This window comes from Ornithorhynchus anatinus, chromosome 1 (assembly GCF_004115215.2).
Source record: "Ornithorhynchus anatinus isolate Pmale09 chromosome 1, mOrnAna1.pri.v4, whole genome shotgun sequence".
Lineage (NCBI taxonomy): Eukaryota > Metazoa > Chordata > Mammalia > Monotremata > Ornithorhynchidae > Ornithorhynchus > Ornithorhynchus anatinus.
The window spans coordinates 114,527,312-114,553,154 of record NC_041728.1 but is presented as its reverse complement, the minus strand read 5'-3'; the positions used below and the strand labels follow the sequence as shown (position 1 = coordinate 114,553,154).

Sequence of the window (25,843 nt, the reverse complement as noted above, 5' to 3'; positions counted from 1 at the left end):
TAATCTCTTATTCCACCCTATTCTCCCTCCGTTCTACATCTGATTGATTGACCTAACTGATCGAGAAGCAGCGTGGCTCAGTGGAAAGAGCCTGGGTTTCGGAGTCAGAGGTCATGGGTTCGACTCCCGGCTCTGCCGCTTGCCAGCTGTGTGACTGTGGGCAAGTCACTTAACTTCTCGGTGCCTCAGTTACCTCATCTGTAAAATAGGGATTAACTGTGAGCCTCACGTGGGACAACCTGATTACCCAGTATCTACCCCAGCGCTTAGAACAGTGCTCGGCACGTAGTAAGCGCTTAACAAATACCAACATTATATTATTATTATTATTAACTAATCTCTCATCTCCCCACCCTATTCTCCCTCTCTTCAGCATCATCTATGCACACGGGAAGCAGAATGGCCTCATAGATAGAGCACATGTCTGAGAGTCAGAAAGACTTGGGTTCTGATCCCTGCTCCACCACTTGTCTGCTTGTGACCCAGGGCAAGTTACTTAATTTGTTTGTGCCTCAGTTACCTCATCTGTAAAATGGGGCTTAAGACTGTGAGCCCCATGTGGGAAATGGACTGTGTCCAATTTAACTTGTATCTATCTACCTCAGCAGTTAACACAGTATCTGACACATAATAAGCTCTTAAAAAATACCATAAAAAGTCCACACCCTCTAACTACTTTGATACTCACCTCACCACCACTCGCCCCATCCCCGACAACACTTATGTAAATATCCTTATATTATGCCGTCTCCTCATTTGTAATTTATTTTAATACCTATCTCCGCCTTCTGTAACCTCCTTGAGGCAAGGAACATGCCTACCCACTCTATTGTTCTCTCCCAAGAGCTTAGGATCTGCTCCGCACACAGTAATCATTCAGCAAATAATACCACTGATTAGTTGAGTGAATGGTTTATAGCCTTGCTTAGGGAATTAGTAATCCTTTTACGGAATTCTTGGGATCATTTGGCATTTAAGATCCTGAGCTTTGTTACAGAGAAAAAAAATCCTTTCCTTATTGGTTCAAGTTTACCATTCCCTCGACTGGAAAATAAACAGGCAGATACATTTATACAAATTACCGATTTTGTGGTACAATTCTGGTAACTGGACCTCCACTTTCTCTCTTTGGAACAGGTGATATTCGGCTTGCTCACACACTGGTGGAATCATGTTGAACTGTCTGGCTACCGAATAGGCCTCCTACAGAAAGATCCAGAGGACGGAATTGATTAGAAACGTTTGCAGCTGAGCATCCCATTGAAACTCAAAACACTTGTCAATGTAGAGAACTTCCTCAAAGATGACAAATGATAGGCCAGTGAGAGCTTCACTTGACCTCCAGAATCCCCAGTAAAGACGGCATCCTTTTCTTCTAACTGCCTTCGGCATGTCTCGATCCATTTACCATGCCAAGAAAGCCAGAATTTCTGAAAGCTGCCTTGGAAAACAGTTTGAGACATTCTTTTAGAGACACAAAACTTTGTTACCACCTCCTTGTTTCTCCTAGTAACACCCAGATATTTTCAGAAATGGTTAATTGTTCTTGGCCCCAGCCAGATGATTATTTTCAAGGCTAATTTAAAAGACTCTTGAAAGGTTACAGAAACAACTCTAATTTCAGCTAATAAATAGCTCTATCTAAATTCTGGCCAACGTGACACAATCTGGTCTACTCTGCTATACTGTTTCAGCCGCATGTGATGAAAGTTTTGATTCCTAATTCTCTACTGATCTCTCAGTGACGATCCCTGAAGCTTATATCACATCGCTCTTTTTTATTTGCTAAGAACGGGGCAACCATCTGTATATCCTTGACCATTAATTAATCAATTATGGTATTTGTCAGTGCTAATTATGTGTCAAGCACTGCATTAACCAGTTCCTTTCTATCACTCTCCCCTTTCACAATAATTATATTAATAATAATAACGATGGTATTTGTTAAGCGCTTACTACTTGCAAGGACTGTTCTAAGCACTGGGGTAGATACAAGATAATCAGGTTGCCCCACATGAGGCTCACAGTCTTAATCCCCATTTTACAGTCGAGGTAACTGAGGCACAGAGAAGCTAAGTGACTTGGCCAAGTCACACAGCTGACAAGTGGCGGAGCAGGGATTAGAACCCATGACCTCTGACTCCCAAGCCCGGGCTCTTTCCACTGAGCCACGCTGCTTCTCAATGTGATCTCTGCGGGCCAGGGATGCATGTCAAATATTTAATATATAAAATATCAATAAATATATATCATTAGTATTAACATTAACTATCATTTTGCCTGTCTCCAGTGCTTAATACAGTGCTTGGCCCCACAGTAGGTGTTTAATAAGTGCAATTAATAATAGTAGTCCTGGTATTTATTAAATGCCTATTGAATGCACTGTGTTGTATAAAGTATAACAGAGAACACTTAAATATGATGACGTTTTAATAGTGGAAAAGAAGTAATGCAGAGCAAGCGCTTAGTGCAGTGTTTGGCACTTAGTAAGGGCTTAACAAATACTACAGTTATTATAATAATAATCCATAAAAGCCTGCCTATACCTTTTCCTAGTTGTGGAAGCCTCTAACCAGATTATGCGCTGCAAACTCTCTGGGCAGCCAGTTGTTATATTTTACTCTCCCAAGGGCTTAGTACAGTGCTCTGCACACAGTAAGTGCTCAATGAATCCGTCTGAATGACTGACAGTGAAAGAACACAGCCTCCCTGGAGTGACAGTCGTAGCAGCCCACTTTCTCCAGTTCTTGGAAGAGAAACTGGATTAGTTCCTAGGTCTCCTAAAGCCAAGGCCAACAGTGAGATGGGTTGATTGGCTCTATCCTTGGAGTGAATTCAGAGGTCATATTTCCAACTAGCTCCTGCAGAATAGGCCCTGAGAGGTTATTTTGGTTTGGAGATTTCAGACTCTGCTAGCTAACTGAGTTTTGCCTCCACATTTTCAGGTTGGGTTCTTTCCTTTTCCTCCATCTCCGCTAGGCCTGCGGCCTAGTCCAAAAACAACTATCGTCTGTGTTACAGAGTTTAATTAAGGGATGACTGGATGAGAACTTATGTCAAACTAGAGTTGAGACTAAGTATCCAGGCAGTGGTAATTCCTAAGGGAAAAATAAAGGAATTGAAATAAAAACAGTGGATCCGTGACTCGACCTGTATCCATGCCCTTTGATCATCTGGAATTGACCCCACCCTCAGCCTCACGCGATTTACGTACATACTCATAAATGTATTTGTACTGTCCGTCTCCCTCCCAGACTGAAAGAAAACATGTCTACCAACTCAGCCGCATTGTATTCTCCCAAGTGCTTGGGTCGGTGTTCTTAATTAATTAATTAATCAATTAGGTATTTGTCAGTGCTTACTATGTGCCAAGCACTGCATTAACCAGTTCCTTTCTGTCACTCTCCCCTTTCACAATAATAATAATAGTAATGAATTTGGTATTTGTTAACTGCTTACTATGTACCAAGCACTGTTCTAAGCACTGGGATAGATACAAGGTCAGCAGGTTGGTACATGGACAGGATTACAACCGTTCGCCAGATGGCTCTCGTCGATGAAAAGTGAAATTACCATGATCTCCATAGCACTCCACCGGGAAGTCCCCCAGTACATGGTCATTCCTTGGTTAATTACATGGGTCATTGCTCGGACGATTTCTACGAGAGAACAGGCAGATGTATGTGTTAGGAACATCCACAATGTTCAGGAGAAGCACCCAAGTTATTGTTTCTTCCATTTTTCTCTTCTTCTTAATAACGCAAGCCTGAAGAGATTGCCTCCACTCCCTCCCTCTGCTCTACTCCCCTCCCCACCTCACAGCACTTGTGCATATGTGTACATATTTATTATTCTATTTATTTTATTAATGAGGTGTATATATCTATAATTCCACTTATTTATATTGATGCTACTGATGCCTGTCTACTTGTTTTTTTTTGTTGTTGTTGTTGTCTGTCTCCCCCTTCTAGACCGTGAGCCCATTTTTGGGTCGGGATTGTCGCTATTTATTGTTGAATTGTACTTTCCAAGTGCTTAATACAGTTTTCTGCACACAGTAAGCACTCAATAAATATGATTGAATGAATGAACGAATGAATGAATGAATGAAGACAATTTTTATTCACCTAAATAGAACATCATTCTCCAAACCAGTCCCAGTGTGGTATAGGTCACAGTGTGACATACAATTGCCAAACGCCAGGGTACATAATGACAATATCAGAACTACTGGGAACAGCTTGTCCTTATGAAAGTTCAGAACGCCCCTTTAATCTCTCCTCCATCTCTGCTCTTGGGAATCCTCTCCCCACCAAAGGGTGGAGAAAGGTTTCCCAACCTCAGCCCCAGAGCTTAACCGATAACCTCCTCCCACCCCCACCCCGCCTTCCCCAGCTTTCCGTCAACTCCCAGGGAACGAAAGTAACTAAGTGACATCTGCTTCTAAAGGAGAAAGTCACGTGTTTGTTTCTCTCCTCTCCTTTGGATACGAGGCCCTGGAGGACAAGGGCCACCTCTCTCGCATGTCCAGTGCAGCACGTAGCGCATTGCCGTGGCTCGGGAAATACGTGGTGATGACATTTTTGCTGCATGATGAACCCTAAAAACATGCAGAACAAACAGCAGGAGCCACAGCCCTGAACCGGCCAGAATGGAACCCGCTGTACTCGCCGCCTCCCTTCAAACGCTTCACGGGCTGAGATTGATCTCGTAGGGCATGGCGCCGTGTTGACCGCAGCTCTTTTACTGGCCCTCTTCCCCAGTTCTGGAACAGGATCATTCACTTCCTGGCATGTTTTAATTGAGAGCTAAAAGGGAGACCAGGAGCCTATGGGAAGATGTGAGAAGCAGCCTGGCTTAGTGGAAAGAGCACGGGCCTGGGAGTCAGGGGTCGTGGGTTCTAAACCCGGCTCCGCCACTTGTCGGCTGTGTGACTTTGGGTAAGTCACTTAACTTCTCTGTACCTCAGTTACTTCATCTGTAAAATAAAATGGGGATTAAGACTGTGAGCTCCACGTGGGACAACCTGTTTGCCTTGTATCTACCCCAGCGCTTGGTATATAGTAAGCGCTTAACAATGCCATCATTATTATTTACGGAGCCTTGGCATGAAAAAACAGGGGGAGGTGGATGTGCTTCTGCTTCTCATTCCTAGGGAGGGTCTGTGGTCTAAGTGGTAGACCCTGCCTGGGATTGGGGGTCAATCAATCAATCAATCAACTATATTTAGTGAGCACTTATTATGTGCAAAGCACTGTACTAAGTTATCGGGAGAGTTCAATACAACAGAGCCTCAAGACTCATTCCCTGTCCACAGTGAGCTTATGGTCTTGAGGGAGGATGATCACTTGGTTAAACAGTATCAATGGTTGACTGATTAATCAATTGATCAGTAGTATTTATTGAGCACTTACAGTATGCAGAGTACTGTTCAAAGTACTCATTTTAATGGTATTTGTTAAGCACTTACTATGTGCTTAACACTGTACTAAACCCTAGGGTAGGTACAAGTTAATTAGATTGGACACAGTCTCTGTTCCGCACGGGGCTCACAGTCTAAGAAGGAGGGAGAGCAGATATTTAATCCCCATTTCACAGTTGAGGAAATTGAGCAGGGAAGTGAAGTGACTTGGCCAAGGTCACACAACAAGCGATTGGGAGAGCCAGAATTAGAACTCAGATCTTCTGACTTCCAGGTCTGTGCTCTTTCCACTGGGCCACGCTGCTTCTCCGCTTGAGACAGTACAATAATAATAATATTTGTTAACTGCTTACTATGTGCCAGGCACTGTACTTAGCTCTGGGGAAAGTGTTAGATAAGTCCATGTCCCACTTAGGGCTCACAGTCTTAATTCCCATTTTACATTTGGGGTAACTGAGGCACAGAGAAGTGAAGTGACTTGCCCAAGGTCACACAGCAGACAAATCGCAAAACTGGGATTAGAACCCAGGTCCTTCTCTACCAATGGAGTTGGCAGACAAGATCTCTGCCCTCAAAGAGCTTACAGTCCTGTTCTCCCTTCTCTTCCAATCTTGCGGCTGGATTTTTGCAAGCCCCATAGCTTCTCTGTCCATCAGCCTGCCCACGGCTCCACTGGGGACAGTGATGGTCACCTCCCGCTCCCCGCTTCCTGAGAAGATGAACTAGAGCTGGAAAGTGAGCTGTGATGAGGTTGTTTAAAGCAACCGAACTCGGAAGACGGTTCCATTGTGGTATAAAACCACCAAATCTCTGCAAAGCTGGGATGTTGATTTCGGCAGATTCCTCATAGTAAGGATCACAAGAGGGCAGCATTGCTGAAGAAGTGATTTTTGAAATTTCTTTAGTTGGTCAGGTGTTTCTAAAAGACTGGATTTGGAGTGCTGGGCTAGGCTGTGGTGGAGATCTGGACTCAGGAACGGGAGATGAGGGAGATTTCCAGTCTGGAGTTTACCACAGTTGGTTGTGAACTTACTGCAGAATGTACCACCCCTCCAAGACCGTGCCTTCCCTGTCCCCTACAAGGGCGTGAACATCAGGTGAGGCCAAAGTGATAGATGTTATACTTTTCCGATACCGTCAAAGCATAGAATTCGTGGGATTTCATCATGTAATAATAATGCCAATGAGGATGATGATGATGATAATAATAACAACGGAAATAAGTGGTTACTCTGGGCCAGGCACTGTTCTAAGCATGGGGAAGATACAAGATAGTCTGACCAGATACAGTCCTTGTCCCACATGAGACTCATGCAGGAAAGAGAACAAGTATTGAATCCCATTTTACCGCTGAAGAGACGGAGGCAGAAGACGGTCACACAGAGGGCCAGGGGCGGAGCCGGGATTAGAACCCAGGTCCTCTCACTGCTTTGACGTTTCACTGGTGCCCCCACCCCTGCATCCTGACCACTTTGGTGTAGTTTGAACTTCAGCCATCCTCGTTGACCTGTGTCATTTCTCCATAGCCATTTGCTGACCCCCATACATGCGGTGTCAACTGACCAGTTCATGCGGATTGTGATGACTTGTTCGTTTACAAAGAGCTCTGTTTAAAGGCAGACCATCTATCTTATCTCCTTGAAGTGCAAACCTGCTTACCTTCTCCCCCTCAATATCCTATTGTCTTCAGCGTTTGACCCTGTCCTATACTTTCTAAAGCAGGGTTAAACTTCCGAGAACTCCTTCAAAGACTAACTTGACCTTTCTTACTTTACTGCTCCTTGCCAATGCCCGTTTCTTGGATTGGCCCAGTTCATTTGGCCTTTTGTTCTGACTGTGAAACCTCTTCTAGAAGCTATTTACTAGCCCAAAGTGTTTTCTGATGGTCTTCTACACAGAGCTCAGGGTTGGAAGAGCTCATGAGGGGTCATTCAGGACATCCCTCTGTCTTTAGGTACATTTAAATGAAGCTGGGCAGCTGAGAATCTGTCCTATTTTCAAAGAGTGATAGAGGGATCCAATTTTTCTTAGTGTCCCAATCCAACGTTTCACTCTCCCAGCTTCGAAATTCTGATATCTAGGCTAAATCTCTGATTCTGCTATTATGGTAGCAGTGAAGAAAGAGCAAACGTCATCATCCTCTGAGCCCTCCAATACCAAAGGAGTGTTAGTGGATTGTCTCCAGCCTTCTTTCTCCAAATTGAATATATATATATATATATATCAATTCTTCATATATATATATATATATTTATATGAATAATTTTCCTCTGTTTGAAGAAGACACAGTTCACCTGAGTGCATACTTTCCCAAATTCCTAGTAAAGTGCTCTGCACATATTAGGCTCTCAAAAAAAAACTGTTGGTGAAAAATGATCTCTTGTGGCTTTTTCCAGGGTCTTTAAATATTCACTGAGTACAGGCAGGGTTTAATGGGTGCTAAGGCATCTGGGGTTTGGGCCCAGCCCGCCTTGGGACCCCTGAAACTGAGGATTCTCTCAGCCCTGCCTGAATTCTGTCCCAGAAATAGAGGAGCTTCGGTTCCTCAAGACTTCTTCTTTTTTATGGTACTTGATAAGCACTTACTTTACGTCAAGCGTCGTACTAAGGACTGGTTAGATATAAAATAAGCAGGATGGACTTAGCCTACTGATCAGGAATCATTCAGTGACTTGAAACTGGGAGAGATGTTACCCAGCACTTTTCTCAGTCGATCAATCAATGGTATTTACTGAATGCCTACTATGTACAGTATACAAGAATCTTGCAATCTCTCAGAACAATTAATATCTCATACGTGGAGGGAGAGTATGGGGGTGGGACGTTTGCTTTGTATTCTCTGAAGTATTGATATGTGGTTTGCTAATCTACGACTCCCACACCAAACGAAAAGCTTCCGGGAAAACTTTGCGGTTTGGATTCCTCTAATTAAAACTCCGGTTTATGATCTGCCCCCTCCCCCGCTTCTGATTAGTTCCTCTGGGAAGGATCTGACTAGTGGGCGATTCTGCCTGTTGAGTGCTCTTCTCTGTGCCTCAATTTCCTCATCTGTACAATAGGCGCTAAATGCCGGTCCTCCTTTCCCCTCGGACTGTGAGCCCCATGTGGGATGGGGTTGTGACTGCATCTAGTTTGGCAAATAATAATAATAATGATGGTATTTGTTAAGCGCTTACTATGTGCCAAGCACTGTTCTAAGCGCTGGGGGAATACAAGGTAATCAGGTTGTCCCACGTGGGGCTCACAGTTTTAATTGCCATTTTACAGATGAGGTAATTGAGGCACAGAGAAGTTAAGTGACTTGCCCGAAGTCACACAGCTGGCAAGCGGCTGATCCGGGATTAGAATCCATGATCTCTGACTCCCAAGCACGGGCTCTTTCCACTGAACCACGCTGCTTCTCTAAACAGATATCATCATTATTATTCCCAAGGCTTTCTTTTTATCTTATAACATGATTGGGCGTGGGTTAACCCATGTAAATTAGTCTTTCTTATGGGTCTTGCGAAGAAAAGTCATGTCCACTGTCCTTCTTGCCTTAATTTAGAGTTGGAGTCAGTAGAGGAGTCAGATGGAGGCACAGAGAAGTCGTCCCCTTGTTTGGTGAAGGCAGTCCGACTTTCCTGTGCCTCAGGTACCACATCTGTAAAATGGGGAGTATGACCGTGAGCCCTATGTGGGATAGGGATCGTGACCTGATTATCTTTTATCTACCCCAGCGTTTAGTACAGGGGCTGACACGCAGAGAGGCCTAGTGGAAAGAACATGGGCCCGCGAGTCAGAGGTCCGGGGTGCTAATCCCAAATCTGTCACTTGTCTTCTGGGTGACCCTGGGAAAGTCACTTAACTTCTCTGTGCCTCAGTTACCTAATCTCAAAAATGGGGATTCAATACCCGTTCTTCTCCTATTTAGACTGTGAGCCCCATATGGGACTTAATGACCTTATATCTACCTTAGTGCTTAGTACAGTGCTTGGCACATAGCGATCACTTAACAAATACCACGATTTCTATTCCTTAGCAAATACTAAAATGTTGAGGTAGTAAACATTTAACAAATACTAAAATTCTTCTTATCATTAGATTAGCTAAATGATCTAGCCATCTGCTGTCACTCCTGTGTTCCACACTCTGCTCAGAAACCCTCCCTCCTCCTCCCAAATGCCTCCCTTGGCATTCCCCTTCCTATTACTCAAAGATTCTTACTGAACCCTCCCCACCGTTCAATAATAATAGCAATAATGAAGGTACGTTAAGCACTTAATATGTGCCAAGCACTGTACTGAGCGCAGAAGGAGATACAAGCTACTCAGGTCGGACGCAGTCCCTGTCTCATGTGGGTATCACAGTCTAAGTGGACTTAGTGATAATAAGAATAATAATTATAATAATGTATTTGTTAAGCGCTTACTACGTGCAAAGCACTGTTCTAAGCGCTGGGGGATACAAGGTGATCAGTTGTCCCACGTGGGGCTCACAGTTTTAATCCCCATTTTACAGATGAGGTAACTGAGGCACAGAGAGTGAAGTGACTTGCCCAAAGTCACCCAGCTGACAAGCGGCGGAGCCGGGCTTCGAACCCATGACCTCTGACTCCCAAGCCCGGGCTCTTCCACTGAGCCATGCTGCTTCTCTAATAATAACAAATTATGTTATTTGTTAATTGCTTACCATGTGCCCAGCACTGTTCTAAGCGCTGGGATAGAAACAAGGTAATCAGGTTGTCCCGCGGGCTCACACTTTAAATCTCCATTTTGCAGATGAGGTAACTGAGGCCCAGAGAAGTTAAGTGACTTGCTCAAGGTCACGCAGCAGACAAGTGGCGGAACTGGATTAGAACCCACATCCTCTGACTCCCAAACCCGGGCTCTTTCCACTAAGCCATGTCTGTGCCATCTCCCTAAAGGATTTGCTCATGGACAAGTCAGAGTCATGCAGGTTTGCGATCAGTCTGGCCTCTGCCTTCATCCCTTGATGTGGATTTCAGGACCCTCTGGCAACAAGAAACAGGAATGTGGAAAGAGCACCGCCTGGGAGTCTAATCCCGACTCTGCAACTTTCCCGCTGTGTGACCTCGGGCAAGTCACTTACCTTGTCTGGGCCTCGGTTCCCTCCTCTGCAAAATGGGGATTCAATACCTGTTCTTCCTCCTGCTTAGATGGGGAGCCCCAAGTGGGACCTGATTATCTTTTATGATGATGGTGGTATTTGTTAAGCGCTTACTATGTGCAAAGCACTGTTCTAAGCGCTGGGGGGATACAAGGTGATGGGGTTGTCTCACATGGGGCTCACAGTCTTAATCCCCATTTTCCAGATGAGGTAACTGAGGCACAGAGAAGTTAAGTGACTTGCCCAAAATCACACAGTTGGCAAGAGGCGGAGCGGGGTTTTGAACCCATAACCTCTGACTCCCAAGCCTGGGCTCTTTCCACTGCTTATCTACTGCAGTGTTTAGAGAAGCAGCATGGCTCAGTGGAAAGAGCACGGGCTTTGGAGTCAGAGGTCGTGAGTTCGAATCCCAGCTCTGCCACTTGTCAGCTGTGTGACTGTGGGCAAGTCACTTAACCTCTCTGTGTCTCAGTTCCCTCATCTGCAAAATGGGGATTAAGACTGTGAGCCCCACGTGGGACAACCTGATTCCCCTGTGTCTACCCCAGCGCTCAGAACAGTGCTCTGCACATAGTAAGCGCTTAACAAATACCAACATTATTACTTTGTTGTTACATAGTAAGCACTTAGCAAATACCCCAGTTATTATGATTACTACACTCCCAAACCCCAAAATAAAAATAAGAGAGAAAATTGCAAGCAAATCAAAGGTTTCCTCCTAACTTTTTAATAATAAGAATAATTTCTGGTAGTTGTCCCAAGTGCCGGTGTAGAGACAAGCAAATCGAGTTGGACACAGACCCACGTGGGGTTCACCATCTTAACCCCCATTTTACAGACGAGGGAACGGAGGCACAGAGAAGTGAAGCGGCTTGCCCAAGGCCACAGAGCAGACAAGTGGCCGAGGCAGGATTAGAACCCAGATCCTTCCGACTCCAGGCCCACGCTGTACCCACTAGGCCATGCTGCTTGGTTTCAGGATGCTAGCCCGCATCCAGGCCCATCAGATCATGGGCTTGGGGGTCAATCTTCTCTCCTCAGCTCTGAGTCTGTTTCGAAACTGCGCAGCGGGAATTAAACAGTGACATTAGAGAGGACCCTGCCATCTCTGCTCTTTGTTTGAAGGCAGGAATCCATTGGAGCACTGACCCGGACTAGTACGCTGTCTGGAAGTATCTCTTCCTGGTGCCTTGTTCCACTTCCAGGTCTAAAGGGCCATGTTCTCTTCTGCCTGGCTGTCAACGCTGTGACGGGGGATTATGCTAAACTGCAGAAGGCAGGAAATACGTATCCCTCAGAGTCGGGCCCACATTGAAGCTGGGCTGTGTAGAAAGCGCGTGGGAAGCATGGGAAGCAGCGTCGCCTAACGGAAAGAACACAGACCTGGGAGTCAGCGGACCTGGTTTCCAATCCCAGTTCTGCTACCTGCCTGCTGGGTGACCTTGGGTAAGTCACTTCACCTCTCTGTGCCTCAGCTTCTTCATCTGTAAAATGGGAATCAAGTACCTGCTCTCTCATCCTCTAGGACTGGGAGCCCCTCGTGAGACAGGGACTACATTCAACCTGATTATCCTGTACTCAGTACTTAGTTCAGTGCTTGCCCCCTAGTAAGAAGAGAAGCAGCATGGCTCAGTGAAAAGAGCCCAGACTTAGGAGTCAGAGGTCATGGGTTCGAATACCGGATCTGCCACTTGTTAGCTGTGTGACTGTGGGCAAGTCAGTTCACTTCTCTGTGCCTCAGTTACCTCATCTGTAAAATGGGGATTAACTGCGAGCCTCACGTGGTACAACCTGATTACCCTGTATCTACTCCAGTGCTTAGAACAGTGCTCTGCGCATAGTAAGCGCTTAACAAATACCAACATGATTATTCCGATTAGACTGTGAGCCCGTCAATGGGCAGGGATTGTCTCTATCTGTTGCTGAATTGTACACTCCAAGAGCTTAGTACAGTGCTCTGCACATCGTAAGCGCTCAATAAATAGCACTATTATCATGTGATTTAGAAAACGGAACACTTTTTGCTGAGTCATCTCTAGAAAAACCCTTTTCACTCATTTCAGTCATATTTATTGAGCGCTTACAGTGTGCAGAGCACTGTACTAAGCTCTTGGAAAGTACAATGCGGCAACAGATAGAGACCATCCCTGCCCAACAATGGGCTCACAGTCTAGAAGGGGCAAGACAGACGACAAAACAGAACAAAGCAAAACAAGTTTTAAAATGACCTTAATAGCCAATCTGGTTTTCATCGTCAAACAATCCACAGGAAGACTGCTAGCAGATTCCAACTGGAAAGGACAGATTATGTATGTATGTACTACGATAATAACAATAATAATAATGATATTTGTTAAGTGCTTACTATCTGCCGAGCACTGAACTGAGCACTGGGGTAGACGAAAGATGAACAGGTTACACATTGGACTTACAGTCTAAGTGGGAGGGAGAACAGGGATTGAATCCCCACTTTACAGATGAGGAAACTGAGGCACAAAGAAGTGAAGTGACTTGCCCAAGCTCACCCAGCAGGTAGGTGGCAGATCCAGGATTAGAACTCAGGTCCTCGGCCTCCCAGGTTTGTGATCTTTCCAGTAGTCCATGCTGCTTCCCGTATATATGTGTTTATATAATCAAGCTGGTGTTGTGGGCAGGGAATGTGTCTGTTTTTGTGTCCCGAGCACTTAGGACAGTGCTCTGCACCCAGTAATTGCTCAATAAATATGACTAAATGAATGAATGAATCATTGCTTTATGTTAACAAGGGACAAAAAGAATGCCACGTGAAGTTGGCGTGTAAACTTTCTGCCCGACTCCCCTTGTCTCATTAAGTGGAGATGAGTCTCAACCAGTCCTTCAGAGCCGTTACAACAGATGAGATCCAGATCCGTAATGCCTGTGAACGTGCACTCAGTTTCCCCAGGAACAAGCCGTCACTCCGTTATTGTTTCTGGAAACAATTATTTGGGCGAGGCAAGCTCTAGGTCAGTGATGGAAAAAACCCCCAACAACAGACAAACCTATTCACGAAAGCTGCGTGACCTAGTGGATAGAGCACGGGCCTGGAAGTCAGAAGAACCTGGGTTCCCATCCCGCCTCCACCACTTGTCTGCCGTGTGACCCTGGGCAAATCACGTCACTTCTCTGAACCTCAGTTTCCTCACCTGTAAAATGGGGATTAAAACTGTGAGTCCCATGCGGGACAGGGACTGTGTCCAACCTGATTAACTCCCATCTACCCCGGCGCTTAGTACAGTGCCTGGCACATAGTGAGTGCTTAGCAGAAAACCATAAAAAAAAAAAAAGGCATCAACTTTCCCCCAGGTTGTTTCCTAGCTCTACTTCTGGAGGAGTAGTATTTATCAGATATTTATATGATACTATCTCTCTAGGGGAGAGGCAGTGTGACCTACTGGAAAGAATCCAGGCCTAGGAGTCAGGATAATACAGGCTCCACCACTTTCCTGCTCGGTGACTTTGGGCAAATCACGTAACCTCTCCGGCTCAGTTTCCTTATCTGTAAAATGGGGATAAAATGCTTGTTCACCCTTCTCCTGAACGTGGGAGCCCTATTTGGGACAGGGACTGTGACTGGCCTGATTGTAATAATAATAACGTTGGTATTTGTTAAGCGCTTACTATGGGCAGAGCACTGTTCTAAGCGCTGGGGGAGATACAGGGTCATCAGGTTGTCCCACGTGAGGCTCACAGTCTTCATCCCCATTTTACAGATGAGGTAACTGAGGCCCAGGGAAGCGAAGTGACTTGCCCACAGTCACACAGCTGACAAGTGGCCGAGCCAGGATTCGAACCCACGATCTCTGACTCCCAAGCCCGTGTTCTTTCCACTGAGCCACGCTGCTGTACTGTAGCTACCCCCTGCTTGGCAAATAATGGCCACTTAAATGCTACAATTATTATTATCATGAGATAGACATTATAAAATGAGCCTACTAGTAAAGAGGCAGCACACTAATCCACACAAATATGAAATGATTTCCAGTTTATGAGAACCTGTTTCTCTGAAGCCTATGAGACAGGAAAGTCGATGAAAATTGAAACCATCAGTTGAGCAAACGGAGGCATGGAGAAGTTAAGTGACTTGCCCGAGGTCACACAGCAAGCAGTTGACAGAGCCAGGATTAGAACCCAGATCCTGACTCTTTCCTCTAGACTGTAAACTCATTATGGGCAGGGAACATGTCCCTAATTCTGTTGAATTGTACTCTCCCAAGGGCTTAGTCCAGTGCTCTGCACGTAGTAAGTGTTCAATAAGTACCACTGATAGATTGATTGATCTTTCCATTTGAGCACACTCCCGCTCTAAGAAACAGTCTAGAGAGGAGCACAGACATTAAAATAAATTGTACAGAAGTACTGGAGTGGGAGGACGGGTTGAAATATCAAGTGTTTAAAGGGTACAGATTCAAATGCATAGGCGACGCAGAAAAAAAGGAGGGATTAGGGGAAATGAGAGTTTAGCTGGGTTGTGATTTTAATAAAGCTCTATCAACCAACTGTATTTATTGAGAACCTACTGAGTGCCGAGCACCATATTAAGCTCTTGGAAGGGTACGATTTAACCGAGTTGGTAGACACGTTCCCTGCCCACCAGGAGTTTACAGTCTAGATGGAGAGACAGACATTAAAATACATTTTGGGTATGTACATAAATGCTGTCGAGCTGACGGGGAGGGGCGGTGAAAATCGAGTGCTTGAAGGGTGCAGATCCAAGTGCGTAAGTAACACAGGAGGGAGGGCGAGCAGGGGAAATGAGAGTTTAACTGAAGACGACGTCTTGACGGAGACGTTATTTTAGTAAGGCTTTAAAAATGGGGAGAGTTGGTGGTCCGTCATATATGAAGTGAGATGAAGCTGGGAGTCAGAGGACCTAGGTTCGAATCCTGCCTCCGCCACTTGCCTGCTATATTACCGTGGGTTAGTCATTTCACTTTCCTGTGCCTCAGTTTCCTCATCTGACGAATGGGGATTCAATACCTGTTCTCCCTCCTACTTAGACTGTGAGCCCCACATGGTACCTGATTATCTCGTATCTACCCCAGCACTTAGTACAAAGCTCGGTGTAAGAATGCTTAACAGAAACTGCATTATTGCTACCTTTTTCTGTTTCTATTTTCTTAAACATAATTTTTCAGACAGTTGAAGGCATTCGTGCCATTCGTGATCCTGCAGAACCGATCCAACGAAAACACCACGGTGCTGGCTTATTATGAATGCCGATTCAGTGGTGTGCCCATTTCTTAGGGTGCACCATCTATTTTAGTCTTTGTTCCCAAACACAGTCTGTGGAGCTGCTCGGTGACTTGACTCTTGGTTGTGTGGTAAACTATCCCGGGAGGGAATGCGATTAAAGATGCCTGATTCTGAGCGAGTCTGGGGTCTCCGTGGTATCTATGCGACACCTCACGGGAAGTGATCCCGCCTCTGCCGCTTGGCAGCTGTGTGACTGGGGGCAAGTCACTTCCCTTCCCCGTGCCTCAGTTACCTCATCTGTAAAACGGGCATTAACTGCGAGCCTCACGTGGCACAACCTGATGACCCTGTATCTTCCTCAGCGCTTAGAACAGTGCTCTGCACATAGTAAGCACTTAACAAATACCAACATTTTTATCGTGGCGATAGGAGGTACTTAACGAATACCATGATTTGTTCCTTCAAATGCAAGGATGTGTTATAACCCCGCCCAGGTAAGTCATCCGGGCATGCTTGGAAAATCATCTGGGCATGCTTGGGAAATGTATACTGAATGTGGGAACTGAGTTTACATACCAGGCCCACCGCTAGACTTTGGGCACAGGACAAGCAACACATCATTAGAGAAGCAGCATGACGTAGTCGATAAAGCACGGGCCTGGGAGTCAGAAGATCATGGGTTCTAATCTCAGCTCTGCCCCTTGTTTGCCGTGTGATATTTGCCAGATCACTTCATTTCTCTGTGCCTCAGTTACCTCATCTGTAAAATGGGGATTGAAACTGGGAGCCCCACGTAGGGCAGGGACTGTGTCCAACCTGATTTGCGGTATAATAATGTTGGTATTCGTTGAGCGCTTACTATGTGCAGAGCACTGTTCTAAGCGCTAGGGTAGATACAGGGTCATCAGGTTGTCCCAAGTGAGGCTCACAGTTAATCCCCATTTTACAGATGAGGTAACTGAGGCACAGAGAAGTGAACTGACTTGCCCACAGTCACACAGCTGACAAGTGGCAGAGCGGGGATTCGAACCCATGATCTCTGACTCCCAAGCCCGGGCTCTTTCCAATGAGCCACACTGCTTCTCATCCATTCCAGTGCTGGTATCCATTCCAGTGCTCTGTATGGTACCTGGCACATAGTAAACGCATACCACCATTATTAATATTATTATTATTCACAATAATACCCTGGGGGAAAGCAGCCCCAACTACATGGGGAGCGTCAAGAGATATTCGCCAATCTGTTAAGAAAGCAACAGGGTGTTGGGAGTGTGATCCAGTGGTAGAGATAGTGCCAGGCGTCGGGAACCCTGGAGGCGGTGTTCAGAGGATTATAGAGAAACTTGAGAAGCAGCGTGGCTCAGTGGAAAGAGCGCGGGCTTTGGAGTCAGAGGTCATGGGTTCAAATCCCGGCTCGGCCACTTGTCAGCTGTGTGACTTTGGGCAAGTCACTTCACTTCTCGGTGCCTCAGTTACCTCATCTGTAAAATGGGGATGAAGACTGTGAGCCCCACGTGGGACCACCTGATTCCCCTGTGTCTACCCCAACGCTTAGAACAGTGCTTGGCACATAGTAAGCGCTTAACAAATACCAACATTATTAACTTGTGGTTAAAGCCCAGGACTAAGTATCTAGAAACTCAGTCGCATCAATGATTTATTCATTCATTCATTCCTTCATTCAACTGTATTTACTGAGCACTTACTGTGTGCAGAACACTGTACTAAGCACTACAATTAAGCAACAAATAGAGACAATCCCTGTCCAAAATTGGCTCACAGCCTAGAAGGGGGGAGACTGGCAACAAAATAAGTAAACAGGAATCAATAGCATCAATATAAATAAATAGAATTATAGATATATACACATCATTAATATAAATAAATAGATTTGCAAATAGGTGCACATATACACAAGTGCTGTGGCGGGGTGAGGGGGTTAAAGCACAGGGAGCCAGTTCCTTTCCTCCCTTAACATCTGGCACTGAATTCGAGAGAAGAAGCCTCGCTGGGCCCACCTCCTAACCTCAGTCTTCACTTCTCTTGGGTAAGTTACTTGACCCATTGATTTTTCAGTTTCCCCACCTATGAAGTGCAGATCATCACTAAGGTACCATCTGTATTGGCAAGAGAAACTAATCTAAAAAGCAAGTGGTTTTAGTGAGCAAGGAATGTGCCTGTTATATTGCTGTGTGGTACTCTACCGAGCACTTAGTACAGTGCTCTGAACACAGTAAGTGCTCAGTAAATGCAATAGATTGATTTTAGAGAAAAATGGAGTCTCTACTGCCTGCATGTCCAGATCCTGATGGCGGGGATGAGGCATAATGGCTAGAGGATGGGTCTGAGAGTCAGAAAGTGCTGGGTTCTAGTCTCAGCTCCACCACTTGTCTGCTCTGTGGCCTTGGGCAAGTCCCACTTGTCTGCTCTGTGACCTTGGGCAAGTCATTTAACTGCTCTGCGCCTCGGTTACTCACCTGTGAAATGGGCATTGAGACTGCAAGCCCCATGTGGGACACGGACTATCTCCAACCTGATTAGCCTATATCTACCTCAACACTTAGGACAGTGCCCGACACGTAGTAAGCACTTAACATACTATTATTATCATTAGTAATATGATTAAATAGAATAATGAAATGGTAATGAAAAAAAAATCCTTGGATTTACAGGGTGCTGTTTCTTTCCTGAATGCGTAATGCTTTTCACCTCTTCATCTCGCTGTTGCTCCAACATCTCTGTGAAATAGAGTGAGTTCCGTGGCTGGGTGGTAGATTTGAAGCATCCTGTGCTTGGTCTCTTTCCTGTTGATGCCGGGCACTTATCCCCCTTTCCCCATACTTGTTCCCAGCCCTCAGCTTTCCTGCACTCTCTCATCCCCCACCCCCAGCTCTCCCCAAGTCTCCTCCAGGTTCCCCTCCCTTCCCTGACAACTTTCTAGTCTTCTAACTTTTTTATTTTCAAAGTGGCTGGTGTTGTAATCACCTCTAGCAGCACCTCCCCAGCCTCTTAACCTCCTTCTTCTCGGGCTTCAAAGCTTCAGGGCCAGGGCCGGTGAGGGGCGAGTCGGGGAGGGTAGTGTAGTTTTAATAATAGTAATGATGATGTTGATGATGATGTTGGTATTTGTTAAGCACTTACTCTGTGCAGAGAACTGTTCTAAGCGCTGGGGTAGAGACACAGGGGAATCAGGTTGTCCCACGTGGGGCTCACAGTCTTAATCCCCATTTTCCAGACGAGGTAACTGAGGCACCGAGAAGTGAAGTGACTTGCCCAAAGCCACACAGCTGACAAGTGGCCGAGCCGGGATTCGAACCCACGACCTCTGACTCCAAAGCCCGGGCTCCTTCCACTGAGCCACGCTGCTTCTCAATGATGTTGGTATTTGTTAAGCGCTTACTATGTGCAGGGCACTGTTCTAAGCGCTGGGGCAGATACAGCGTAATCAGGTTGTCCCACGTGAGGCTCACAGTTAATCCCCATTTTACAGATGAGGTAACGGGCACAGAGAAGTTAAGTGATTTGCCCACGGTCACACAGCTGACAAGTGGCAGAGCCGGGAGTCGAACCCATGACCTCTGACTCCGAAGCCCAGGCTCTTTCCACTGAGCCATGCTGCTTCCTAATCACTTCCTAGTATCACTTCCTAGTAGTGATACTATTTTCTAATAATAATAATTTTGATAGTTAAGTGCTTAATATGTGCCAAGCACTGTTCTAAGCACTGTGGCAGATGCGAGTTAACGAGGTTGGACACGGTTCCTGTCCCACATTGGCTCACCATCTTAATTCCCGTTTTTCACAGATGAAGTACTTACTGTGTGCAGGACACTTTACGAAGCAGTGGGAAGGAATACGCAGGTGGGGAGTAGACACCATCCCTGCCCCTCAAGGGGCTCATGATGTCAGCTGTGTGACCTTGGGCAAGTCACTTAACTTCTCTGTGCCTCAGTTACCTTATCTGTAAATGGGGATGAAGACCGTGAGCCTTACGTGGGACAACCTGATTACCGTGTATTTACCCCAGGGCTTAGAACAGTGCTTGACACATAGAGGGACTTAACAAATACCAACATTATTATTATTAATAATGTCATTTTCTCAAGTACTTACAATGTGCCGGGCACTGTTCTAAGCGCTGGGGAAGATACAAGGTAATGGGGTGGGACAGGGTTCCTGTCCCACATAGGGCTCACAGTCTGAATCCCCATTTTACAGATGAGGGAACTGAGGCCCAGAGAAGGGAAGTGACTAGCCCAAGGTCACAGAAGATAAGTGGTGGAGCCGGGATTAGAACCCAGTTCCTCCTGACTCCCGGGCCTGTGCTCTGTCCACTAGGCCATGCTAAAATCATGAATATGGGGACTTCTAACCTAAACTTGGAAACCCAAACAGAAGTCACTAAGAACATAAATGGGAGAAGGGGATCGGCGACAGATATCTAAGTAGTGATGGTGGGTTCAGCAGGGGAGGAGGTCTGCAGGAGGCATTAAGGGGGTGGAGGCCTAGCAGAGAACCATAGCTGTGGACCTCTCCCCACATGCCCCTCCTCCCTGGAGCCCCAGTACCCCCAACCCTAGCCCAGCCACCTCCCGCAGCTTTCAGCTTTACAACTCTGGCAGGTCAGAGTTCAAAAGCGAGAGGGTCCGGAGGGTGTCACCATATCCTGTTTTTAAACTCCATGACATTTCCAGAATTTACCCCCTTCTTCTAATTATCATTATAATAATTATTATGGTATTTTTTAAGCCTTTCTGTGTGCTGTTCTAAGCGCTGGGGTAGATACAAGTTAACCAGGTTGGACACAATCCCTGTCCCACATTGGGCTCACACTCTTAACCCCCATTTTTTGCAGATGAGGAAACTGAGGCCCAGAGAAGTTAAGTGATTTGCCCAAGGTCACACAGCAGATAAGTGGCTGAGCTAAAATTAGAACCCATGCCCTTCTGACTCCCAGGCCCCTGCTGTAGCTTCCCTAACCTAGCCCATGACATAGGGTGTTTACTAACTCTACTGGACTCTCCCAAATATTTACTTTCATGCTCTACACACAAGAAGTGCTCAGTAAACATCATTGATTGATATCCTGGATTGACTATTGAATCAGCCTCTTTGCTTCCAGTCACTCCCCTCTCCAGTCCATACTTGACTCTGGACCACATTTTTAAAATGTCATTCTATATGCATCTCTCCATATGCAGATGCAGAGGCAGAAGCGGCGTGGGCTTGGGAGTCAGAGGTCATGGATTCGAATCCAGGCTCTGCCACTTGTCAGCTGTGTGACTGTGGGCAAGTCACTTCACTTCTCTGTGCCTCAGTTATCTCATCTGTAAAATGGGGATTAACCGTGAGCCTCACGTGGGACAACCTGATTACCCTATATCTATCCCAGCGCTGAGAACAGTGCTCTGCACCTAGTAAGCACTTAACAAATACCAACGTTATTATCTCTCCCCTCCTCAGGTACCTCAAATAGTTGCCCATTCGCCTTGCTGTCAAACATAAAAAAATCTGACTCTTGGTTTTAAGGTTCTCAATCAGATTTTCCCCCCTAGTTATTCACATTCTACTCCCACTGTATTCCGGGTTGCACTCTTTGCTACTTACAAACTAACCTCGACCTTGTATCTCCGGGCACTGACCTCTTGATCTCACCCCTCCCCCAACTGGATCTCCTTTCAACTTCACTCATTCATTCATTCAGTCGTATTGATTGAGCGCTTACTGTGTGCAGAGCTCTGTACTAAGCACTCAGCAGAATGTAATACGACAATAAACAGACACACTCACAACCAGCAGACCACAGCTCTTCCGAGTTACAGAGGGCTCTGAAATCACAACTCCTCCAGGCCTTCCCTGATTAATCCCTAATCTCCTCATTTTATATTCCTCAACAGCCTCTTCAGCACACCTTCACCTTGAATACCCCACAGCCTCCTATCAGGCTAATGCATTTGTGTAGTTTGTATATATGCATAGTTTGTGAAATAGGTATAATTTATATACCCTGTTACGTAAGCCCCAGCTCATGTACCTTATTCCCTTTCCATATTCCTCTTATCAGTCACTCAGTTAATGGCATTTTATCCAAATGATTCTACTGTCTGTCTCCCCCACTAGGTTATAGGCTAGGTGAGGGAAGAGATCATAACTCCAGCTCTCTTGTGCTCTCCTTAACTCCCGTACAGTACTCCGCACACAGTAGGTGCTCAATAAATGCTTTCGACTGATTGCCTGACTGACAGGAGAGTGAAACATGGGAGGACATGGAGGGGATGAGTTTTGCGGGGTGGGAAGATCAGGGGTAGAAAAATTTCAGACCCAAGGCAGTCAGAGGGCACAGCAGGTAAATCCCCAAACTTGGAAACCCCAGATGAAATCACTTAGGTCGGAAGTGATTCCAGCTGGGTTGTCACGGAACCCTCGATTGTATTGCCCCATTTGTCACAATGAAGCATGAAGTCCAGGGATGAAATGGTTTTCTGGGGGAGGATTGGAATTTGGTTTTACCAACTCTTAATCCAGGATTCCTTCAACCACGCTACAACCCCCATCCCATCCCATAAGGATCTACTATCTATCTACTCCTATCAGCCTACAACAGAAAAGGACACTTTTCTTGTAAGATAAGATACACCCACCATCAGAATGAGGAACAATAACCTTTCAATAGCAGGTTCAAGCTCAGTTCAGAGCAGAAGGTAGAGTCTGCTACTTGATTATCTGTAATTTTCTACAAACCATGGGTTTAAAGGTTGGATTCCTCCTGAAAATGCTTTTAGCTAAAGGCAGAACAGCAACATTTTATCTTTGAGTTTTTACTGGCTTCCTTTCTGGGTCTTTGAATCAGGGCTTCGATTTCCCTTCTGAGAAATGTGGAAATGCTCGTTGTGTGGGTGCTTTGAGACTTATCCGATGTTGACACAGTGACTGAAACCTTAGCTAAAGCCGACCCTGGAGCAGCACGCAGCTTCAGCCATTTGATAAAACATTTTTTTTTTAAATGGTGTTTCTCAAGCACATACTATGTGCCAGGCCCCGTACTTAGCACTGGAGTAATTACATGTTAATCAAGTTGGACACAGTCCCTTTCTTGCATAGGGCTCACAGGTTTAATCTCCATTTTACAGATGAGGTAACTGAAGTACAGAGAACTTAAGTGACTTGCCCAAGGTCATACAGCAGACAAGTGGCAGAGCTGGTGCTGAGTCCTTCAGACCCTTGGGCCTCTGCTCTATCCACTAGGCCACGCTGCTGCTTCTCTCTCTTCCTCTCTCAGTGAATGTGTCACTGATTTTAACTGATCTTTCCCTAGCTTTAAGGGCACTTTACACAGTAGTGTTTCATAAATACCATTACCGACTGGCATCCGTCGCCGGGGACAGGTTCTTTCGGAATCGGCTCAGCGAGAGAGAGAGAGGCCGGGGATGGAAAACCTGAGTTTTGTATAGAATTTATTCCGCGGGGCGAATTGAATTAATTAGTTATTTAGACGCTACAGATCGGCCTTCCCTTTAGGGAGAAATATGGTGTTAAAGCTTCCCTTACGGGAGGAATACACTGGTATGTTACTCGCTTGTGGCCAGACACCCGAGCCCACTTACGATTTACTCACAACGCGGTGAGGCGGTTGGCTCCCACCATGGGCCCACCCAACCCAGGAGGAATCCACCTTTGCATTAAATACACTTATGCGTTAAACACTAAGAAGTTACATACACTTATGGGTTACACATACTTATGAGTTACACCTATGCGCTAAACCCAGTTATGCGTTACCCACTTATGTGTTACTCGCACTCAGTGAGGCGGCTAGCTCCCACCCTGTTCACGTCCCACTAGGGAGGCACCCACTTAGGCATCAAATCCACTTATGTGCTTACTCGCACTTGGTGAGGCGGCCAGCTCCCACCATATTCACGTGGGGAGGCACTCACTTAAACATCAAATCCATTTAAACGTTACATACCCATAGTGAAGCGTCTGGCTTCCAACCCCAAGAGCGCTAGCAGGACGGGACACTCACCCATCTCATGGCTCCTCACTTGGTGCAGGCAGAGCGGCCTCTCACGCTCTGGACAGGGGCGACCTGCAGCCGGCCACTGCAAGTCCCGTTCCTCTGCCCAGAAGGTTAGAGGCGGCAGGTATTTATCACCTGTGCTCTCAGGCCATTCCAGCTTCCGGCCTCAGTTTATCCAATCTCTGCCCTCCCCCCTCCTCCATTCCTAATTTGATTGGCACGGGGCGAGGGGCACCTTCTGAATTCCCAGCTTGGGCTGTCAATCTGGCAGTTTTGGTTGTGGGGTTGGTATTCCACCCTCACCCCCCGAGTTCCGCCTGCTGGCGCAGCAGGTCACAAGATAGCATTTGATCTTGAGATGATCGGTACCCCGAAGTCACCTTGGGATACCACCTTTTCTCCTTCTTCCCCTCTCTCCTTCCCTCCCCACTTCCTTATTTATCAACCATGCCATAGATCCATCTAGTGGTAAACGAAGCCATAGGACTCTGAGGGTGAACTACGTCCTTCTCAACCTAGTGACTTGGAAAGCTCAGCGGAATCCTGTCCCAGGGTTTAGAGTTCACAAAAATCGACAGGATTAAGACAGACAGTGTATCCCAGGTTCTCTGCAAACTAATGAAAAACCAACCCGATCCCCCAAATCCCACCTGCTAACAGAAATCAGTGTATTATAACTGTTAGCTCTTAATCTGAATCTTTAGTAGGCAAATGGTGTTTCAAAATTAGATGGGGGAAGCAGCATTTAACTTAACCTGACTTCCAGCCAACTCAGAAGTTCTTTGAGATCTTGGCTAGCAATGTCTGCTCAGGGCAGCTTGAGGGTCTACCTTCATCATCAACCTTCTCCTCAGTTTCCTGCAATCCCAAGGCTTTGAGATGGAGCGCTACTAAAATCGTATCTTCTCCGGAAGACCACCCTTGACTAATTTCTCTTCTCCCCACTTTATGTTCCCCTCCCCATGCTGCAGCACTCGAATCCTTACCATTTGGAACTTAGGTACTCCCCTCTACCCCCAATTTATATACATAGATTTAAATTAAGCTCATATTCTAGTCTCCCCCAAGCCCATAGAACAGAGATCTGCACACACTAAGTATTTAATAAATACCAGAGATGGACTGACTGGTGCTTCCCCCTTCCCCTCCCTCCCCATTTCACAGCCCACCTTTTCTGCAAGACCGTAAATTCCTTATGGGCAGGGATTTTGCCTACTAACTGTACTACACTCTCTCAAGCACCTAGTACAGTGCTCTGCATAGAATAAGTGCTCAATATATACCAATGATTGCTCATAGACATTGACCAGACCTTAATAGCCTGTCATTTTCTTGTTTGTGCATCTAGGTTATGATAATGATGATTATAATAATTATACAAACTATATCTAGTATACAATAATAATAATAATGGTATTTGGTAAGTGCTTACTATGTGCCAAGCACTGTTCTAAGCACTGGGGTACATACAAGGTAATTAGGTTGTCCCGCATGGGGCTTACAAACTCAATCCCCATTTTACAGATGAGGTAACTGAGACATAGAGATGTTAAGTGACTTGTGCAAGGTCACACAACTGGTAAGTGGCAGAGCTGGGATTAGAACCCATGACCTCGGACTCCTAAACCCTTGCTGTTTCCACTAAGCCACACTAAAATTAAGAAAGCAGCATGGCCTAGTGGAAAGAGCATGAGACTGTGAGGCAGAGGCCCTGGGTTCTAATCCCTGCTCTGTCAGCCATCTTCTGGGTGACCTTGGGCAAGTTACTTTCACTTCTCTGTGCCTCAGTTACCTCATCTGTACAATGGGGATTGGGAGTGGGTTCAACCTGACTAGCTTGTATCTACCCTAGTGCTTAGTACAGTGTCTGGCACATAGTGACTGTTTAACAAATACCATAAAAAGTGCTGGGGGTGTAATGAGGATCAAAGCACTTCAGAGGTACAGACCCTAGGGCTTAGGTGATGCGGAAGAGAGGATAAATAAGAGTTTAGTCAGGGAAGACTATCTGGAGGAGATGTGATTTTAGTAGGCGGGGCTTTGAAACTAGGGAGAAAGGTGGTCTCTAGGGTATGAAG

At 45.9% G+C, this 25,843-nt stretch overlaps 1 protein-coding gene across 2 annotated transcripts in view; it reads right to left on the bottom strand.

The window, feature by feature from the left end:
• KCNAB1 (potassium voltage-gated channel subfamily A member regulatory beta subunit 1) overlaps positions 1 to 25,843 on the bottom strand; it is a 445,065-nt gene that overhangs the window by 23,632 nt on the left and 395,590 nt on the right. For both annotated transcript variants that reach the window (XM_029070833.2, XM_029070841.2), the window contains exons 9-10: positions 3,574 to 3,659; positions 1,083 to 1,203 (exon numbers count right to left, since the gene is read on the bottom strand). In XM_029070833.2, coding sequence (XP_028926666.1) covers positions 1,083 to 1,203; positions 3,574 to 3,659 — 207 coding nt within the window. The remainder of the gene's footprint in view (positions 1 to 1,082; positions 1,204 to 3,573; positions 3,660 to 25,843) is intronic.